Source organism: Balaenoptera acutorostrata, chromosome 3, assembly GCF_949987535.1.
Source record: "Balaenoptera acutorostrata chromosome 3, mBalAcu1.1, whole genome shotgun sequence".
Classification (NCBI taxonomy): Eukaryota; Metazoa; Chordata; class Mammalia; order Artiodactyla; family Balaenopteridae; genus Balaenoptera; species Balaenoptera acutorostrata.
Window position 1 is genome coordinate 37,753,602 of NC_080066.1, and position 17,081 is coordinate 37,770,682.

The 17,081-nt window shown below is 40.4% G+C and overlaps 1 protein-coding gene across 1 annotated transcript in view; it reads left to right on the top strand.

The window, feature by feature from the left end:
- Positions 1-4,333, top strand: part of IQGAP1 (IQ motif containing GTPase activating protein 1) — a 101,172-nt gene extending 96,839 nt beyond the window's left edge. The window contains exon 38 of the mRNA XM_057542890.1: positions 2,004-4,333. Within this exon, the coding sequence (XP_057398873.1) occupies positions 2,004-2,117 (114 nt within the window). The 3' untranslated portion in view covers positions 2,118-4,333. The remainder of the gene's footprint in view (positions 1-2,003) is intronic.
- Positions 4,334-17,081: the final 12,748 nt, after the last annotated feature.

Here is a 17,081-nt window from a genome sequence, read left to right on the forward strand (position 1 = left end):
CTTTTGCAGATGTGTAAATCTTCAGAAAGCATATCTGAAGCTTACACTTAAGGTTGCCACTAAATTGAGCTGATACCTTGGACTTGAACAAAATGCTTAGGTACATATCTTGACAGTACAAAATTATAAACCTTCTCAGTAGCTTGAAATTTTATATATATTTTTTCCCTCTCATTTTGGTTTGATATAGGGGCTTAAAGGTGTACTTCTGACAAGATGTGTGTAAATTGCATCTTTGTAAACTGAATCCCATTTTATTTATTTATATATTTTTTGAGGATTTTTTTTTAAGAGAAAACAACTTTTTACTGGAATCTGACTTAATAAATAGGGATCACAGAACAAATAACAACAGCGTGAGCTACATCAGAATGAAAAAAGAAATGATGGACCTGGATTTCCAATCTGAAACTATTATGCAATATGATATTTTTTTTTTTGCCATGCCGCATGGCTTGTAGGATCTTAGTTCCCCAACCAGGGATCGAACCCAGGCCCTTGGCAGTTAAAGCGTGGAGTCTTAAGCACTGGACCACCAGGGAATTCTCCTGAATCCCATTTTAAATTCAGAAAGAATTCTGCAGTGAATCATTTTGTAACAAAACTATCCCTAATTTTTATTTTGAAATCTCTCTCTTTTTTTTGCATTGAAAAATGTCAGGGCATCAGAAGGATTCCTAGGTAATGTCCAGCCTCTGTTAGTTTTATGAACACAGTGCTGCATCGTTGGTACCCACACAGGGCTGCACTCTGTGAAGCTGGGCAGGGGCCTTTCTCTGAACGTGCATTTGGGCTCTTGCACACATTGATCTCCCTTAAATGGGGGCTCTCCCTCCCCACCCCTTATTCCTCCATCATTTATTGAGGACTTTCACGTTGTTACAACCCCTAAAGCTTGCCCCACCAGCGAAGCCACAGTTTTTTTCTCCTTCACTTCCATTGCCTGTAGAGACAACCCCTGTTCACCACAGGCATTGACTTATTTTCCTCTTCACTTCCAAACTGCAGACTCCTTAAGGACAGGTAGTATTTCTTTGTTTCCTTCTCAGTGACCAGTAGACCCTCAAAACACGTTAACTGTACAGATGTGAAATGATTTTGTGACGCACATAGCTAACTCAAGTCCTTACACAGAAAAGATCCTATTATTCCCTCAGTTTCACCAAGTTCATGTAGGCCACCCAGTCTGCCTCAGGTAGTGTATTCCTCCATGCACAAATTCATTAACTGCAGAATGACTGCCAGGTGCGAGGTATTATGTTAGGTGCAGGTGATGCACCAGGGTCCTCGTCCTCATAGAGCTGCTAAGATTTTTCCAAAAGATGAATTGGTTGAACTTTTGGGATCCCTTCAAGCCCGTTGACTCTTGCTTTCTCATCACCACTCTTCCAAAGTTTAGGGGTGCGACCACTCAGATTTCCTCAATTTGTTCTGGACAGTGGAGGGTAGTGGGGAAAGCAGGGGCTTTGCAGTCAGATCCAGATTCACCACATCCATCTCTGTACTGTCGGGCAGGTCATTTAACATCTCTGAGCCTCAGAAGCCTCATCTTTAAATTTGAGATAATCATACCTGGTAGGATTTTTGACAGGACTTAAAAAGACACTATCTAACGTGCTTCCACATTGTGGAACACATAGTAAACACGTAAAAAACATTTAGTCCTCTCTTTCCCCGTGCGTTCAGGGTATAAAAGCTTTGTCATTTGAAATAGAAATTAAGACTCTAGTAGATAGTGTTGAGACATTACTGGCCTTATCTTGTTTTCAATTGTTAGTATATTTCATCACGGATTGAAATGCCGTCACCTTCTCCAGGTGACACATCACTTAGATGAACTAGGCTGCGGGCAGGCAGTTCCATAGCTGGGGACTTGTTTCTCACCCCAGTTCATATCTGGCACACAAGGCATGCCTCATTCCTTCTGGATCCCTCCCTACATTGTGTCCTTCCTTGTGTTGTTCCACAGACCTGATTAACTGTCAGAATGTTTTTTTGAACAGGACCTGCTGCAACTACAGTATGAAGGCGTCGCAGTCATGAAATTATTTGATAGAGCGAAGGTAAATGTCAACCTCCTGATCTTCCTTCTCAACAAAAAGTTCTACGGGAAGTAATTGATCATTTGCTGCCAGCCCAGAAGGATGAAGAAAGAAGTGCCTCTCGCCTACCTTTCTAGGGGTCCTCCTTAACTCATAGGAAGCAGACACCCAGCCCACACCATCGCCTCAATCTGATACACCCCCAGTGCCACGTCTTCAACTCCTCCTGCTCAATGGGACATTTGTTGCCCCTTGTTCATAGGGAAATTGTATTTCAGGCTTAGTCTGACCCTTCTTATTCCTTCATTTTTTTCTGTCCCTTAGGAAAGAGTGGGAACTCCCCTGAAATCTCTCATGTTGTTACAGTCTTAGAGGTTGCATTACTATATTGTAAGCTTTGTTGTTTGTTTCAATTAGCAATAGGGATGGTGGGATTTGAATTCTTGTTATTTAGAAGTGGAAGCCATTAGCACCAATAACATACATACATATAAGACATATAATTAAAATGTCAGGTTATCCATAGTTATTAGGTTGTCATTTAAAAGTAAAGTTCCTTATATTTCTGTCCCATCAGTAAAATGGAAGGATACGGGGAGTCATTGGTTCTCTTCCATTCTGTTTTCCTTTATGGGCGGGAGCTAATAGAAGTCACTGTTCTATGTTCAAAGGAAGCATTTCTAGAAAGAGGGGGATATTGTTTTTAAGTTTCACCATTAAATTTGGGCAGTTCTGTTAGTGTAACTCTCTCCTCAGTGGATGGGAGAGTCCCACTGTTAAAATTAAGCTATTTAGGTAAATTCGGAATGGTCTGAGCACCTGCTCATTTGTGTTGGTAGAGATTGACTAGATTCAGGCAGACAGTCCACTGTCCCTGTGGCAAAGGAATGGATAAGCCCTAGCATAGAATGTAATTGTTTTCAAAACTATTTTATATCTTAAGAGTGTCTTATTAAAGTGTAGATTTATTTCTTAAAATGTGGGTGATAGGAATTTTAAAGATTTATATAATGCTTCAAAAGCCTTTAGAATACTGTAAGAAAAGGGTTTTTTTTAATTGGCTTATCTGTATATCTGAACTCTTAAAACTTTCTTATAGCTAAAACACTAGGATTTATCTGCAGGGTTGCAGAGAGATAATCTTGCCTTAAATAGACTGAAACAAAAACAAACAAAACCAGCCAACTGATGTTATACTTGATATTAAAATCTATTTTTCCCTCTTTCTTTTTCTTTTCTCTTGCTGCCCACACTGTGCCTTTATTTTATGAACTGCAGTTTTTTAATTTAGTCACAAACAATCCAATTCTAAACATTGAACTTAAGAAGCTTTCATTCTTAGATTAAGTCATATACTTTTTTAAAAAATCTTTTTATTCAGGAAAATATATTGAAATCATGCTACTGAGCCTCTATTTTCTCTGATGTTTTGGTTCAGTATTCTTCTATCGTAAAACATAAACTAACATATAAAAATTTACTGATGTGTATTTAAAGCCAGTAAACTGTTTCATTAATAACAAATCACGTGATGTGTCCCAATTACAAATGTAAGTGTTGGAAATGTGGTTTTCATAATAGACTGTTTACTCAGTCAGGTCCACAGGTGCAAATGTAATAGTTGTAGGAGTCTACACACTCCAGGCAGCCCACAGGCAGCTGAAGAGGTGAGGTGTGGAGTGCCACAGAAGGAGTCTCCACTACCTTGACCTTGTTTTTTGTTGTATTTTGGAAGACAATTTTTTAGTAAATATTTTCCTCAGATTAGAAGAAGATGCCATTATAAGTAGCGTTGCCTCAAAAACTGGGACCAACCAAATTGTCAACCCTTTTACCTTAAAAGATGATACTCATCCCGAATGCATGTCATGCCCCAAAGGCCACAACCATGACAGACAGTGAGCAAAGTTCACAACTCCTTTAACAAAATATGATGTTTCAATTATTTGTAAGGACATAGTTCCCTTGACGCAACTTCTAATGCAAAACAGCACAAAATACACTTCAAGAATTTTGATGGTAACTATGTAGAATTAACGGTGTTAACAGCGTTGAGGATGCCCAGCCGAGCCCAAGTCATGGCATTGAAACCTTGTAGCTCTTATTAATTTTAATTTATTAGCTATAGCAGTCTCTGTCTCAACTCTCTCCTTCTTTGATGTTCTCTTCAACCTGCCATCGTGACATTTACCATGAATTTCCTCCCTCAAGAATTTGGACTGCCCATCAAATTGTTGCTGCACACAATTGCCTTTGTATCTTTGTATGAAATAAAGGGCCATTTGTTCGTTTTTGTGTTTCTTTTTCTCAGTGTCATTGTTAGCAGTTCCTGCAAAACAGTGTTAACTAGAGTGAGATTTAATAATTGAAAACCACAACAAAAACAACCCCTTCATAGTCTTTTTGAACCAACAAATGCCAAGTCAGCCATCTCAAAGCAATTTTTAACTCGTGAGTTCAGCCTTCTTAAATGTAAAATGCTTGAAGTAGCCTCCACATAAAAAGAACTGTGGGGGGGTGGGGAGGTGGAGAACTAACATAATGTCACTTAGTTCTTTTTTAATAATCCACAATTGTTTTTAATCATTATTAGTGAACACTTCAACGTCAGCTAATGGCTGGAAGTTTCAAATTACAGCAGCATTAAATGTTGTTTTATGACAGTAGCACCCTAGGTCATAGTGTGTCCCTCAGGGGACTTCTATGTTACATACAAGTCACCAGAAAAGACTAGGGGAAGTTGGATATGGAAAAAGTAAACAGCAGCAAAAGGGAGGAAAAATGGTTTCCTTTTAAGTACGGCCCCGGGAGGCACCCTTACTTAAAATACAAATTCATACGGAAGCATCCTGTTGTGTTTTTGTTTTGTTTTTAATTTATTTTTTTGGCTGCATTGGGTCTTCGTTGCTATGCATGGGCTTTCTCTAGTTGCAGCGAGCGGGGGCTTCTCTTGTTGCGGAGCAGAGGCTCCAGGTGCGTGGGCTTCAGTAGTTGTGGCATGCAGGCTCTGTTGTTGTGGCTCGCGGGCTCTAGAGCGCAGGCTCAGTAGTTGTGGTGCGTGGGCTTAGTTGCTCCGCAGCGTGTGGGATCTTCCCAGACCAGGGATCAAACCCATGTCCCCTGCATTGGGAGGTGGATTCTTAACCACTGCGCCACCAGCGAAGTCCCATCCTGTTGTGTTTTTAAATTATGGCCAGGCTATATTGGAAAATCAGTGACAATATGAAAAAAGGGGGGAAACGGAATAATTCTAAAGTAAACATAAGTGCAAAATTGGAGGTGATGGTTTGTGTGGGTGGCTGGAGATGATCCCACAGGCCTCTGAGGAAGAGTGACATGGTCAGAACCTGGGCTTTCCTGGCAGTGGGCCCTTCTGGAAGTTACCCCTTCGGAGGCTGTTTCCTCCTTCCGAAATGGGGAGATGCCATCGAGTACATGTGTTACTGAAACCTGAAATATACGTTAACAACTTATGCTCTACATTGGCCTGCAAAGAAATCGAGGGAGTTAGGAAGGTGCTTATCAAGTATAACGATGTTAAGTAAGGAGACCAGGATGAGAGGAAAATAAGAGGAGGAAGGTGGATAGCACCTGGGGTGATGCTGGGAGAGAGTGGCCACCTTGAGACCTCGCAGAAAGGAGCTGGGGTGCCTCAGCGGTGCTGCAGACACCGTGTAAACCTGTGTAAACTGAAGAGAATCTGAGAAGACTACACCCCTCCACACATTTTAAATTTGGCATCCAAATATTTTGTTTAAATTGTATAGTGTGTAATTGCCAACATATTGTGAATTTCCAGGTAAAAATTACCTAACTTTTAAAGTTATCCAATGGAACCCCCTATTTTATTTTTTAATACTTGTGTGTTATTATTATTAATTGCAGATAGCACCTCACTGTGTATGAGGAGAAACTCTTAAGTAGAACACTGCAATGGAACCCCCTATTTTAAAAGGCACATGAACAAAGCCCTTCGTCAATTGGAAACTTGACATCTTTTTTTCTCTTTAAAACTCATGTGTCTATTCCACTTCCCTCAGAATTTTATTCTAATGTAATATTTTTGAGCTTAAGTCTTACTTTTGACCATCCTGTCATTATGTGTAATAAAAATTAAAATGTTTTATTTCCTGTGACCATAAGGCTGTTAATCCAGAAAAATACTTTGCATTATAATTATTGTTAATGCATTTTTGATCAAAGTAATCTTATATATTGTCTTGACAAAGAATTCTAAGACATTTGAAATGCATTTCTTAATTAAAGTTCTTAAAGTGAAGGTTTAAAAAACTTATGGATAAGTATTATTACTTGCTATAATGAGATAGGGCTCATGACCAATTCTCTTCCTATTTTTCACTTTTATAAATGTAAGCTTTGAGAACCTTTGCTGTCATAATAAGTATATGGAATGGAAGGTGTTTTGTGATAATGTCACCCATTTCTTAGGACTCCTTGGTTATAGCTCCCAAATCTCAATGAATTATAATAATAAATTATCACATGATCAGCATGATGAGGTCCTCTAGTTCTGTTGAAAGCCAAAAAAAAAAAAAAAAAGTTACCTAGTTTGGAAAAGAGTTTATTATCCAGTCTTTAGATCATCCACTTCTTCGGGACTTGGGATGTAGGCCAGGGGCTTTACTAAGACTTATTAAATGACTATGAACTATACTCATAAATCTTCTGACTTAGAGACAACTTATTTAACTTAATATGCTAATGATGCTTTGGGAAAATAGAAATATTTTAATACTCCTTTGGCACTACAATTTTTTAACTTTTATTACAGAAAACATCTAACGTACAAACAGAAGGAATGGTATAATGAACTCCCTCGTGTCCACCGTCTGGCCTCTACAATTACCAATACAGGGTCAAACTTTTTTCTCTACGGTCACCCACGTTCCCTTGGGTTATTTTGACAACTCAGATACAGTATCATTTCAACCACAAATACTTTGGTATGTATCTCTAACACAGCGTTTCTCAATAGGGAGCAATTGTCCCCCCCATGAGACATTTGGCAATATTTGGAGATATTTTTTGCTGTCCTTATTAAGGGGTGCTACTGGCATCTAGTGGGTAGAGGCGAGGGTTCCTGCTAATGCATGTCTTACAATGCAGAGAACAGCCCCATCAACAGAAAATTATCTCGTCCGAAATGTCAGTAGTACCAAGGGTGAGAAATCACACTCTTACACTTAAAAAAAAAAATCCCCAAACCATTATCACACCTAAAAAATAAATTTGAAATATCGACTGTGCAGTCAGTGTTTACATTTCCCCAGACATCTTACAATTGCTTAAACGTTTCATATATGGGAGTCGGGTGCCAAACAAGATCCCCACATTACATCTATTAGTTGATAGGTCTCTTAAATCCCTTAATCTATGAATTCTCTCTTTTTCATGAGTCTTGTATTTGATATTGATCCTATAGAATTTCTATATTCTGGTGTTTCTTATCACGTTGTGGATCGGACTCAGTTTCAACCTTTTGGCAAAAATATTTCAGAATTCCTATTACAGCACATCAGGGATTTATCTTTTTGAGACGTAAAGTCTGATCATTAGGTTCAAATGTCAGCTTGACCCATTTGTTATAAAGTTTCCCATGAGCTTTTCATCATATATCACATGGATTCAGCAGCCACTGATAATGACTGACTAGATTTTTTATTTCATTAGGGGTTGCAAAATGGTGATATTCTATCATTCCTTCTTCATTTATCAGAATTTTTCTAAAAAGAATGTCCTATCATCAATTATTTGGTTACCTTGAAGACTATACAGGAAAGATGATGAATGCTGTTTCTCTCCCTTTATTTACCAGTTTTCAGAATAAGACTGTTCCCTAACATCTTCTAAAGTTGACCAATGAGGTTTTGTTTTTTTTCAATCACATGACTCCTAGATTTATTTTTAATAAATAAATATTTATTTATTTATTTATTTATGGCTGCATTGGGTCACAGGCTTTCTCTAGTTGCTGCGAGCGGGGCTACTCTTTGTTGCAGTGCGCGGGCTTCTCACTGTAGTGGCTTTTGTTGTGGTGTGTGGGCTCTAGGCATGCAGGCTTCACTAGTTGTGGCTCGCGGGCTCCAGAGCGCAGGCTCAGTAGTTGTGGTGCACGGGCTTAGTTGCTCCATGGCATGTGGGATCTTCCTGGACCAGGGTTCAAACCCATGTTTGAGCATTGGCAGGCAGACTCTCAGCCACTGCGCCGCCAGGGAAGCCCTAGATTTTTGATGTATTTGATGTCTTTCAATCCACTCATGGCAGATATACATATATTTTTTTAATTTTTAATTTTTTACATGCTCAAATTGTCCCCTCTTGGGCCAGTAGAAATACCTTCAGTGGTGACCCTTGAGTTATTTTGTCATGACCCCAGTGTTCCAGCCACATCTTGTTACTTTTCTCACCCCAGAATTCTTTTTTTTTAAATTAACCTTTACTGGAGTACAGTTGCTTTACAATGTTGTGTTAGTTTCTGCTATACAGCAAAATGAATTAGCTATACATATACATACACCCCCTCTTTTTTGGATTTCTTTCCCATTTAGGTCACCACAGTGCATTAAGTAGACTTCCCTGCGCTGTACAGTATGTTTTCATTAGTTGTCTGTTTTATACATTGTATCAATAGTATATGTGTGTCAGTCCCAACTTCCCAATTCCTCCCACCCCCATCACCCCAGAATCAGCTATTTCTCCAAGGATCCCTGGTTACTTTTAGTGGGAAAGGGTATTTAGAGAATATAGTCTGGGTGCTAGGAGCCCTCATCACTATTAGGTTGGTTATTGTTTCTGACTGTTTTCAATGGAGATAGTTTTTTAAGAACATTTCCTGAATTCATTATTTTCTTTTAATAAAATGCTTTTATCTTAATATATGCAGCTCTATGAAAGAAAAAAGTAATGATTAGTAGCATTTGCCAATTCCATGGTGTAAATACCTCCCCATAGCTGATTTCAAGCTTGACGCCATTGGTCACTGAATGTAGAGTTGGGAAAAGATGCTAACCAGCGGCTCTCATGAGCTGGTGCTAAACTACTGATTTTATTCCAAGAATAATAGGGAGCAATTGATAGATTTTAAGAAGAGCAAGAAATGATCAGATTTGGGCCTTAGAAATGTGGAGCTGGATGGCGATAAGGAGTCAAAACTCAAGACAGGTTGTGCTAGCTATCTCCTGTTTGTCCCTCCAGATCCACCGTCTACCTTCCACTCTCTCTGTGCCCTGGGAAGCTGGCCTCATGGACTGCATCACTGTCTCCCTCTAGCTTCTGGTTGGGTTTGGCCAATGACAGGCACCACAAGGAAAATAAAGGTCTAAAATAAGGTGAGGTTAAGATTTATTCCTTCAGGTCACTGTGAATTGGCTGCCTCTCCCTACCAAAGGCCAGAGCTCCTATCAGGCTGCTCTCTCCAAATAAGCACCTTCTCCCTACTGCAGTAAGCAATCCCTCCCCAAGTCCCTTCAGGCCCAGAGTGCTAATGATTCCTGCTGTAACTAGGCCCGGGAGGTACTGCATTATCCATAAACCCTGCCCTGTTTCTTTATTAACTTTTCTTCAAATTGCCAGTTTCAGCGTGCCATCTGTTTCCTGCTGGGACCCTGACTGATACACAGGTGGACCAATTAAGGTCTCAGTTAGTGAGATTTGGTGGCCTGAATTGGATGGTGGTTGTTAGAATGAAAAGAGGTAGGTAAATTCTAGAGATATTTAGGAAGCAGAGTTGATTTACTGGATGTTGGAAGAGTGGAACCTTGTGGAACACTGGGCCAGCCAGTGCTCTATAGGAAATATTCTATGATCAAGAAAGTTTGGGAAGTGCTGTATCCCACCATTCTACTTAGAAGTCAAAACACACATGAATGTACTAAAAAGCTTTGAGGGGACTTCCCTGGTGGTCCAGTGGTTAAGAATCCACCTTCCAATGTAGGGAATGTGGGTTCGATCCCTGGTCAGGAAACTAAGATCCCACATGTCGTGGGGCAACTAAGCCCGCACACCACAACTACTGAGCTCGTGTGTTCTGGAGCCCGCCCGCTGCAACTGGAGAAGCCCACGCGTTGCAACGAAGAGCCCTCGCGCCACAATGAAGACCCAGAGCAGCCAAAATTTTAAAAATAAAAATAAATAAAAATAAAAAAGCTTTGAGAAATCCCACAGCCAAGAGACCAGCTTTACTTTGTGCAGCCTAGCTTTCCCCAAATGTATTTGACTATGCAGTCCCACCCCTCCTACTTTTCAGGAAGCTCCTCTTAGCCATCTATGACACCCATGTTCCATGGAACACACTCTGTGAAATGCTGGAGAAAGAGGAGGCTAGAATAGAACCTGACTTTAAGCTCTCAATAACTGTTAAATATTACTTAGGAAACAAAAAATCAAAAATATTTATTTGTATATCACCTTTGCTAAAGAGTTTTGGATCCCATTCAACAATATGAGTTTGGTGAAATTATTTGTGAAACACTTTTGGCCTTAAATTGCAGTTATTCTAAAATTTGCCCTATTTTCTAGAAAATAAATTTGATATGATTATGTAAAAATGTATGCTTGCTAAACTTACTATATTGCTCACAGTCACTGGCCTTTGTCCCTGGAGAAACACATTCCCAGTTCCTATAGGTACAGAGGCACTGAGATCTGGATGGTGAGGGGAAATCTGGAGGTAGGGGTTGAAAAGGCACACAATTGAAAGGATGATGTAACAGAAATTAAAGGATAATTCCTCTCATAAAAAGCCAACTCAGAAAGACTAGGTTCCAAAAATTAAAAGAACCAGTGCCCAAACACCCTTTTCCACTAAAAGAAACCAGGACTGCTTGGAGAAGTGGCTGGATCTGGGGCTGGGAAGAAAAAGTACAAGATGGCCAGAATATCTTGTGCCCCAAAAGAAAAAAATACTAAAAAATGGATGGGGGCATATTAAAAGGCCACAGAAGCCAGCTTAAAGGTTAAAGCTGGGATAATTTAAATATAAAAATAGTAATAGTAATGGATTATAACCTAATTGGATAAAATAAGAATTCATGAGCCCATTCTAATATAAACAAATAAATGGGGAAAAGGCAAGAATCATTAATGAGTGCTAAAACTAGTTGGGTGCAAGTTTATTGAGTAACAAAATATTTATGCGGTCTCAGACTGTCTCCCTTCAAGAGTTGTATTGACTACTAATGGAAAAAATAGAAACTTTACAGTGGAGAAACCTGGCAGAGAGCATCTTAACTAAATGATCCAAACTTAACATCAGTAATAGGACAAGTTGACATCGTGTGCCTCCTGATTGATAAACTATGAATGCAACATTGCTCCCGTGCTGTTCCTACCAAAAATGCATAATGTGAAACTAATCATGAGGACATACAAGACAAACCCTAATTAAGGGACATTCCACAAAATAACTGGCCTGTCACTTCAAAACTTTTCAAAGTCATAAAAGACAAACAAAAACTGAACAACTGTTCCAGATTAAAGGATACTAAAGAGACATGACAACTGAATATTGGGAGTGATCCTAGATTTTCTTTTGCCATAATATTATATTGGGACAGTTTGCAAAATTTTTAAATAATATCTGCAGATTAGATAACAGTGCTATATCAAAGATTATTTCCTGATTTGGTAATTATACTGTGGTTATGTAAGCGAATACCTTTGTTTTTATGAAATAAACACTGAAATATTTAAGGATAAAGGGGCATCATATCAACTTACTCTCAAATGGTTTAGAAAAAATGAACATATAGAGAGAGAAAGAAATAATAAAGCAAGTGCAGTAAAATGTTAATATTTGGGAATCTGGGTAAAGAGTATATGGGAATTCTTTACATATCTGCAACTTTTCTGTGAATCTGAAATCATGAAAACATTAAAAGTTAAAAAAAAAAAAAAGGAAAAAGAAGAAATGAGGATCTTTACCGAAGTGCATCAGGAATTGGCTGCAAGAAATGGAAAACAGACTTACAGTGATTTAAACAAATAGGGTTATCTTTGTTTCACATAAGTCTAGAAGAAAACAGTTGCAAGTGTTTGTTTAGCTACGCACAATACTAACACTGATCAGGTTGTTTTCTATCTTTGTGAATACTCAATTTGTTTTTACGCTTTCTCTTTTCATGGTTGCAAGAAGTCTCCATAGCTCCAGGCAGCATGTCTGTATTCAAAGTATAAAGGAGAAAGGGGCTAGCTGCAGCTAAATATGTCCCTTTTATCTGAAAACCAAAGTTTTCTGGGAAGCTTTCCAATTGGCTTTTCCTTAAGTCTCAATAACCAAGCTGGTCATGTGGCCAGGCCCATCTGTGAGGGAGCCCTGGAAGTGGCATCTGCCTTTCTGGTCTCTGTGAAAGAAGAGTGGAGGGAGGGTTTGCCATACCAAGAAGTCGATTACTTTCCATTTGAAAACCATAGCCCATAGTAATTCTTTGATTCACTCTGATTTCATTCTTAATGGCAGCATTTCCTAAGGTTTGACCCATAAACCACCTATATAAAAATCACCTTCTGTGATTTTGATCTTCTATAGGCCCTGAGCATTCCTGGACATTCTGACTGGTTATGCCACAAATACAAAGCTCTGATCATTCTTTACTGGGGCATTTCTCAGGGTTGTGTTTGCAGCAAGCAACTTTGAGGGATGAGGCAATGCCTTCTGAATCAAAGAGCAGTTTGGTTCCTCTCTTGTGACAGAAGCCACTGCATGTGTAGGCGTCCATCTGGGCCCTTCTGCATCACCGCTGTGGGACTTGGTGGGCAAGAGGAATTGACACAAAAATGATGCTCATGCTGTTTGCTGTGCAGTGTTTCTGACCCAGGCATCTCATGCCTCCTGCCAGCATCCATGAAGTAGTAACAGGTTAATGTACTAGTTTGTAAGTAGGGTAAAATCCCAGCCTGAAAGGGTAAACTCTACCACAGGCAAAGTTAATAAGGAAGCTTGACTATCTCTGGCTGGGCTCTGGGGGCGGGGGTGGGAAGCCCCTTGCAAAGCCAAAAACTTGGCCCTACATGGGTTTAGGGGCTGAATTTATGGTCTCTATGTAATAAAATTCCCAGGTCTAGTAATTGATTCCCATGCAGCTCATGGAACAAAACAAAACAACATTTGAGTCATATTCCCACTACCCAGGATACCCATGGGGTAAGATAATTGAACCTTCCTAAAGATGAAAGCATAGTTAAAAACATTAGGAAACAATCCATCATAAATAAGAGCCAGCAAATACAACAAACAGGATTAGAGCTCCCCAAACTTGAAATAATAGAACTACATGCTGAAAGGAAATATAAAATTAGTATAACTAAAGGCATAAAAGAAGGAATAAAAAGATAAGAAAAGAACAGGACTCTGAGTAAAGAGTAGGCAGATTTGAAAAAGAACTAAATGGAGTTTGTAGATGGGAAAACAGTCCTTGAGGAAGAAAAAACTCAATGGATAGGTTAAACAGCAGATTAGACATGGCTGAAAAGAGAAGTTAGTAAAGTGGAAGATAGATCTGATGAAATTACCTAGAATGTAGCACACACACACACACAAAGAGTAGAAAAATATAAAAGGGAGGTAAAAAGACATGAAGGATAGAATGGAAATGTTTAATATGCATCTAACTGAACTTCTACAGGGAAAGAACAAATATGGAGAAGAAGCAATATTTAAAGAGATTTTTAGAAAAATTTCTGGAACACTTGGAAGACATGTAGCAGGGTCTTCCAGTTGTTCTTCAGTATCTGTTTTCCTGGCATCTAAAAGTAATGGTCCTCAAAGTGAGGTCCCAGAGCAGGCAGCATCAGCATCACCTGAGAACTTGTTAAAAATGCAAATTCTGGGCTTCCCTGGTGGCGCAGTGGTTGAGAATCCACCTGCCAATGCAGGGGACACAGGTTCGATCCCTGGTCCGGGAAGATCCCACAATCCCCCTTAGTTGCTGCAGAGCAACTAAGCCCGTGCACCACAACTACTGAGCCTGTGCTCTAGAGCCCACGAGCCACAACTACTGAGCCCACATACTGCAACTACTGAAGCCCATGCGCCTAGAGCCCGTGCTCTGCAACAAGAGAAGCCACCACGGTGAGAAGCCCACACACCGCAACAAAGGGTAGCCCCCACTCGCTGCAACTAGAGAAAGCCTGCGTGCAGCAACAAAGACCCAACGTAGCCAAAAATAAATAAATTAAATAAATAAATTTATATTAAATAAATGCAAATTCTCCCCACCATCCAAGACATACTGAGTCAGAAACTCAGAGGTTTCTGAGCTCAGAAGAATTTGAGCCTCAGAAGGTGCTCACAATCTGTGTTTTAAGAAGCTCCCCAGTGATTCTGATGAATGCTAAAGTTTGAGAACCACTGTTCCATCATAATAGAATCCTGATTTTTAGTTGGACACGTCTACCTTGTATCTAGGAATGGCCATGTAACTAAGTTCTGTTCAATGGAATGGATATAAAAGGAAGTTCATGTAGCAGCTTATGAGAACCTTCCTTAAAGAGACAGAATGCATGTGCCCTTCTCCCTTTCTTTTCACCCTCCTGTGTATTGCTACTTAGCGTGGAGATACTACCATCTTGTATCATGAAGGTGAGGGTGTGAATGGCAGAGCAACAGGATAGTACCTTGACTTTTACACAAGAGAGAAATAAATTTTCGTATTGTTTAAGGTTACTTTTTGGGAGGTTTTCTGTTACAGCTAAACCTAATTCTAAATGATATAGGTATTCAGATTGAAATATACTGAGTTCCAAACAAGATAAACAAAACAAAAAATCCATATCTTGACATATTGTTACAAAACTGCAAAGTAACCGAGGAGAGGAGACATTATCTACAAAGGAACAGAAATTAAGCTAAGAGCAACAGCAACAAAAGAGACCAGAAGACCAAAAAAAAAACAACTCTGAGTTTGACCTGAAAATAACTGATACTCACAGATAATGAGCAATTCTCTTACAATCTTTATTTTTTAATTTTATTTTATTTTTTGGTTGTGTTGGGTCTTTGTTGCTGCACACAGGCTTACCCTAGTTGTGGTGAGCAGGGGCTACTCTTTGTTGCGGTGCGCGGCCTTCTCATTGCAGTGGCTTCTCTTGTTGCGGAGCACGGGCTCTATGAGCACGGGCTTCAGTAGTTGCAGCACGCAGGCTCAGTAGTTGCGGCACATGGGACCTAGGGCACATGGGCTTCAGTAGTTGTGGTGTGTGGGCTCAGTAGTTGTGGCGCACAGACTTAGTTGCTCTGTGGCATGTGGGATCTTGCCAGACCAGGGATCAAAACTGTGTCCCCTGCATTGGCAGGCGGATTCTTAACCGCTGCACCACCAGGGAAGTCCTACAATCTCTATGAAGAATGAAGAGGTATGAGAACAACTTAGACAACCAGGGGTCAGCAAACTATAGTCAATGGGCCAAATCTGTCCCACTGTCTGCTGTTGTAAATAAAGTTTTATTAGAATTCAGCCACATCCATTTATTTATGTGTTGTCTATGGCTGCTTTCATGATACAATGGCAAAGGTGAGGAGTTACAAGGCGACAAGACCAGATGACCTGCAAAACCTAAAATGTTTACTATCTGGCCCTTTACAGCAAAAAGTTTACCAATCCCTGACTTAGACAAATGATACATCTCAGTGAGTGTGGATTCCCAGTTCCCTTCTATTCCTCTTAGGGGATGCTCAGATGGCGGTAGCAATGGTCAACAGGCCTGAGGAGCTTCAATATAAGGCTCCCAGTTTTAAATTCTACTCCTGCCAGAGCAGCCATATCAGTGCTTGGAAACAACTTAGGTTACGGTAGCACATAGGGAAATAATTTTGCCACTCTGCAAGCCAGGTCACTTGGGTCCTGATTCTGGGTCTAGGTTCATGGTCCTGAAATTCTTAGTGTGTCCAACTTATGCAATCTCTCCTTGCCTGTGCCTTTACTTTTAACTTTTTTTTGTTAAACCCTCCCAGCACTTCTATGTATAACTTTTAAGTTTTGTCCAGCTAGGGGCTTTCCCGTAGCAGGCCTAGCCATGCCCCCCTCCCCCCATCCCATGGACCAATGGTAACTGACAAAGCAGAACATAAAAAGCTGAAACCAAAGTGCCTGAGAACCAGGGGAAAGGGGAAAAGCTAATAAGAAGCAAGATGATTTACACCAAAGAACTTCAGAAAGAGGACTAGAGGCACCAGAAGAGGGGAGGGATAGAGCTGAAAATACAAATGTTGGTCAAAAGTGTATACGAGGAGCAGTTAGACACCCAGATCCCCTCCCCAACTGCTCAAAGCAACCTGATGACTCCTTTCCACCAGGAGTGTAGACAGGAGGTTAACTCTGGGGAAGCAGAGCCAGAGATGTTCTGGACTCAGGGTGAGGCAAAGAAAAAGCTAGAGTGAGGTGCTGTCTGAAAACAGAGAGAGTAACAGCAAGTCAACACATCAAATAGTGAGACCCTTAGCTCTTTTTTTTTCCCACATGACTCTCAGAATGCCAGCAGTTTATTTATACTCCTGGATAGTCAACTGGAAGATTCTTTAGGCAGGAGAAACTGACCTGCCCAAGAGAAAAAACAAAACAAAACAAATTTTAAAAACTCCCCAGGGACTTCCCTGGTGACGAAGTGGTTAAGAATCTGCCTGCCAGGGCTTCCCTGGTGGCGCAGTGGTTGAGAATCTGCCTGCTAATGCAGGGGACACGGGTTCGAGCCCTGGTCTGGGAAGATCCCACATGCCACGGAGCAGCTGGGCCCGTGAGCCACAGCTACTGAGCCTGCGCGTCTGGAGCCTGTGCCCCGCAACGGGAGGGGCCGCGATGGTGAAAGGCCCACGCACCGCGATGAAGAGCGGTCCCCGCACCGCGATGAAGAGTGGCCCCCACTTGCCGTAACCAGAGAAAGCCCTCGCACGAACCGAAGACCCAACACAGCCAAAAATAAATAATAAAATAAATAAATAAAGTAGCTGTAAAATTTAAAAAAAAAAAAAAAAAAAAGAATCTGCCTGCCAATGCAGGGGATATGGGTTCATGCCCTGGTCTGGGA